At 37.9% G+C, this 4558-nt stretch overlaps 1 protein-coding gene across 1 annotated transcript; it reads right to left on the bottom strand.

Annotated features, from left to right (window-relative positions):
- Positions 1-2518: 2518 nt before the first annotated feature.
- On the bottom strand, positions 2519-4245 carry LOC135776968 (P2X purinoceptor 7-like). The gene is made up of 3 exons (XM_065287870.2): positions 4158-4245; positions 3659-3898; positions 2519-3126 (listed from the first exon to the last, which is right to left on the bottom strand). Exons 1-3 carry the CDS (start codon positions 4170-4172, stop codon positions 2617-2619), a joined length of 765 nt encoding a protein of 254 aa, XP_065143942.1. The 5' UTR covers positions 4173-4245; the 3' UTR covers positions 2519-2616.
- Positions 4246-4558: the final 313 nt, after the last annotated feature.

Raw genomic sequence — 4558 nt, 5'->3', positions numbered from 1 at the left:
TAATGATAAAGACCTTGCTAAATATCGTAAGGACATCTTTGGAGGATGTAACTTTTACCATCCATGTTACAAAAGCAGAGTTATTTGGCCTGTGAAAGACGGGGGGTATACTAGTAGTGATCAAAGACGTGATATTTGTTCAAAAGAACAATGTGAGGTTGTTGGGTTAGACCTTATAACGTCTACTAATGTAGAAATTAATTTAGTTTTGAATCGTACTCACATGCTTACAATATGGGACTCCTTGGCCCAAGGATGTATATATCCTATAGTGTTGCCATGTGAAGGGTTTCTGCGGGATACTTCCTCAGGGACAAAAAGATTCAAGGGAAATTATGTACGAGTATGGCATTCAGAAGATGAGAATGAATATTGTGAGACTGAACTTGAAATTGGGGAAATTGGACAGTGTCTTTATCTCTCTGCAGAAAAGACAAACAAAGCTAAAACATGCCCAAATACAACTATGGCACCAGCTCATGGTATTTTGTTAGCAAAAGAAACCAAAACTTTGATAAATGAAGCCCACATGGTTCGACAACGTCTTAATTATAACTTGAAATCCCTTATTACTGTTTTTGATCAGTCTTATTGTGGTAATTTTACACAGATACGAAGTTGGTTGGAAAAAGAAGTTACATATTATACCTCTAAAAGTCCTCTGAGTAGTAAAAATCGTAAATCTCGAAGTATATGGGGAGACATAGCGGGGGTATTTGGTTCTGTCAATTCAATTAGTAACAGTGTTCAAACGAATCAACTAAGCGAATATACTCAGTGGGTGGGAACAATGGCTGGGAAAGGACTCACTGAGGCTATTCAGGGTTCTTTGCATATTATAGCAGCGGGTCAGCATCTTAATAATGCTGCAAAGGAATTGGCAGATGCCTTAACAAAATCATCTAATTTTGAGATTTTTAGGGAATTTATCTTGGTCAGATTGTATCGTTTTGATTTTGGTGGGAGTTTTTGTGTTAATGTTAGTAATACAACTCATAATATGTGTTACTAGGAGGAAAAGTACCAAACCTGTCAAATTGATTATAACTAATCAAACGGATAGAACTATGAATGGGACATACAGAGTGAAATAGGAGATTTTACACATACTACACAACTACATAACAATGCACACTCGCTTACTGATTTTCAACCCTAAGGGATAGGATCCTTTAACTATATTTATTTTGTTTGTTGTTTTGGCCGGGAACTTGGGGTATTTACATACTTATTAAAGAATTAAGTATTTAATGAGCGAAGGCACCGGTGAAGATTTATTAGTTTTTTCTTTCCTTAGATGATTGGGGTTCATTTTAAATGCTTACACATAGTCGTTAATTGACACATAGTATACGGGGACATACCATGGGTTGGGGTTCTTTGTTTTGTTTTGTTTTCCTTTCCTTTCTTTTCCCATTCTTCTGTCCTGTCTGACTATCTCTTGGTCTGCAATTTCTTCTCCTCACTATCACTTCAATAGGTTGGCCACCTGGGAGTAATGGTGTGGAACTGACGGCCGTAGTTCCAGTGGAGGGAGATGAAGACTTGAAATTTAGTCTTTTATTATTAAATGTATTCTTTTATTAAAATGTATTATTTTAATATGATTTCATTATTATATATTATATATTATGTATTATTATTCTTTATATTCATAATCAGTTGTGTTATCTTATGGAGTGTTAAATGCATGTGTTTGAATGAACGAGACTATAGATAGTATGGATCACATGTCAGGGGATTGAAAGAGGGTAATACGTTCTGATCATGCATGACATGTCAGATGTGTACAGTTTGCAAAGCACCACAAATGTATACACTAAGAATAGTATCTTAACATAGGAGTGGACTGTGCCATGTGTTAGCATGACATATATGTTCTATATTTGAGATGCTTAAGCAACATGTTTTTCTACCTTACAAGGAAGTCTTTCTGTGATGTATAAAAGCTCAAACCTTACTGTACCACCCCAGAGAAACTACGGGATGACGGGAGAATGAAAGAAATGTATAGGCTGTCATAAAAAGAACATCTTTACTGGTTTCTCTCCTGACATATATATATTAAAGATTTTTCTTGGCAAGACAATTGGTGTCCGGACCCGTGAATCAAATAATAAGGGGAAAAGGCTTAATTCCAAGTCTACATTAGAGGGCTTGGTAAGTTATATTTGAATATGTTACTACTGCACTCTATCCAAAAATGTAATTAAAAAAAATAAAACAATTTTATGCTTTATTTTATAGGTCAGCCCCTTCCAAAGTAGGCTGTAATGACCGCAACATCCTGCAATACAATACCTTAGCTTTGCACTATTTGGCACAATGCCATTATTTTATTACAATAAAGTCATGTCAAATTACTGTCAAGATTGTGTTTTTTGTTTTTATGTTCTAAAAAGAAGAGAACTCAATACATATTTGTTAATTATTTATTAAAACTGTAAATGACAATAAATAAAAGGCAAGTAACTTGCATAAAACAAATTTAAAAAATAAAACTCTGTCCTATTGAAATTTAAAACACAATAAATAAAAGGCAAGTAACCTGCCTGAAACAAATTTAAAAAATAAAACTCTGTCCTATTGAAGTTTTAAACACAACACTTAGCTGTGTCAAACCCTGCTTGGGATGAATCCAACATAATGTCCATTTGGATCTGGAAATCTGTACCTGATGGCCCAAACACAGCAGCTGGGTACCACCACACGCCGTCCACTCCCTAGTGATCCATACTGCCACACAACCCACTGTCTGTAGGCTGCATGGCGGAATTGTCTATTGCTCTCCCCTGGGGTCTGTGCATCTTCTACTGCCCTGATGTCATTCCACAGCCTCCGAGCCATCCGCAGATGACCCTCCATGAGGATGAAGATTTCCATGTGGGGCATGGTGGAAATGCACTCTTCAGGTCGGAAACGACAACATTTCCTTTCCAGGTCTGTGGGCATTTCCCGACACCTTGCACACACACACCAGGAGGGAGCAGCAGCTGTGGATGGTGGGACTGGTGGAGCCCCTTCTGATGTCCGAAGCCTCAAATCAAACACCAGGGAGGGGTCATGGTGTAGAATATCCCTGAGCATCTGGTGTGATTGCTGTATGCTCAACCTCCCAATCAATCGCTACAATGAGAGATTTTCAAGGTTGAAACTTAAAATTGTTTTGAATCATGAAAAGATTTGTTTTATGAATTATGTTACCATATTTGACAGAAATAATATATTACTACTACTACTACTACTGTCATTTAGCAGATCCTTTTTTCCAAGGCAACATTGAACAATACAAGCTAGAAATCACATCGGAATATGTAGCATGGATAAGTGCTGGTCAGACTGCCATGTGTATATATATATATATATATATACACATGCATACACACACACACAGGGGCTATATTGCATAACAGCACCTTTGTCCAGCTAGACTCAGGCAGTCTGACCAGCACTTATCCATGCTACATATTCCTATGTGATTTATTGCTTGTATTTTTCTCAATTTGCCTTGGATAAAAGCATCTGCTAAATGACAGTAGTCGTAGTACAAACATACAAGCAAACAAATATCAAAGCAATTAAATTGTGTGGGTTTTTAATAAAATGCACTGGTACATTCAAAATGTTTGTGATGTGGCACATATTGTACCGTACGTACATCTTCAAAATCAATGCGTTGCGCCTGGAGATCCTGCATCCGTTGAATATCCTCTGGAGAAAGATTTAGGGTCAAACCGCGACCAGATCCGCGGCCTCGGGTACCGCGGCCTCGGGTACCTCGGCCTCGGGCACCTCGCCCCCGTCCTTCAGCAGACCGTGTTGCGCCCTGCCCCCTTCGTCTAGGTGGGCGCGTGGAAGGACCCACGTCCGGAGAGTCAGGTGTGCTGTCATGGGAGGTCTAAAAAAGTAACAACAACATCTTTTATATAATAATTTATCCCGATACACACGCTCAAAACACCAAGTTATTGCTGTGAAAACCTATTTGAGATTCTATGTTTTAAACCAGTAGTTATCAACAGCTTCCTCAAATACCTCCGGTAGACTACAAAGACTAAGTTAGCTATAAAGTATTAAAAACCTAAGCTTGGCTACTGATGACATTGTAAAATACACTAGGTTTAACATGCATTTAATAATTTTAAATGTTGCTTTACCTGCGAGTCCGACATGGTAAATCTCCGTTCCGATGTTTACTACCGGTGATCACAGCTTTACTGATGACGTAGTTCAGGTCGTTCCTGTGGGAGGGATCAGGTAGCTCAGAGGGGAGGGTTGTTTGTGTGTGGAGGGGCGGGATGAGTTTTTTAAAACTGCACAACCGTCTCTGGCTTTCTCGGCCGATTTTCAACATCGTATACTACAGCTTTAATATAAAAGAATACTAATATATTTTTTACAACATTTTTAACTTTAAAACATACATATAAAGATGCTTTGTACAATAGCTTTGCTTCTGACAACAATTTTCTGTAATAAATCAGTAAATCAATCACAAAATGTGTTGAAAGTGGCGAATAAAATGCTTGTCAATTCAAACAAAGGTGTATAAAACCGC

This window comes from Paramisgurnus dabryanus, chromosome 18 (genome assembly GCF_030506205.2).
Source record: "Paramisgurnus dabryanus chromosome 18, PD_genome_1.1, whole genome shotgun sequence".
NCBI classification, from domain to species: domain Eukaryota; kingdom Metazoa; phylum Chordata; class Actinopteri; order Cypriniformes; family Cobitidae; genus Paramisgurnus; species Paramisgurnus dabryanus.
The sequence above is the reverse complement of the archived record's forward strand: the minus strand, read 5'-3'. Positions and strand labels throughout refer to the sequence as shown.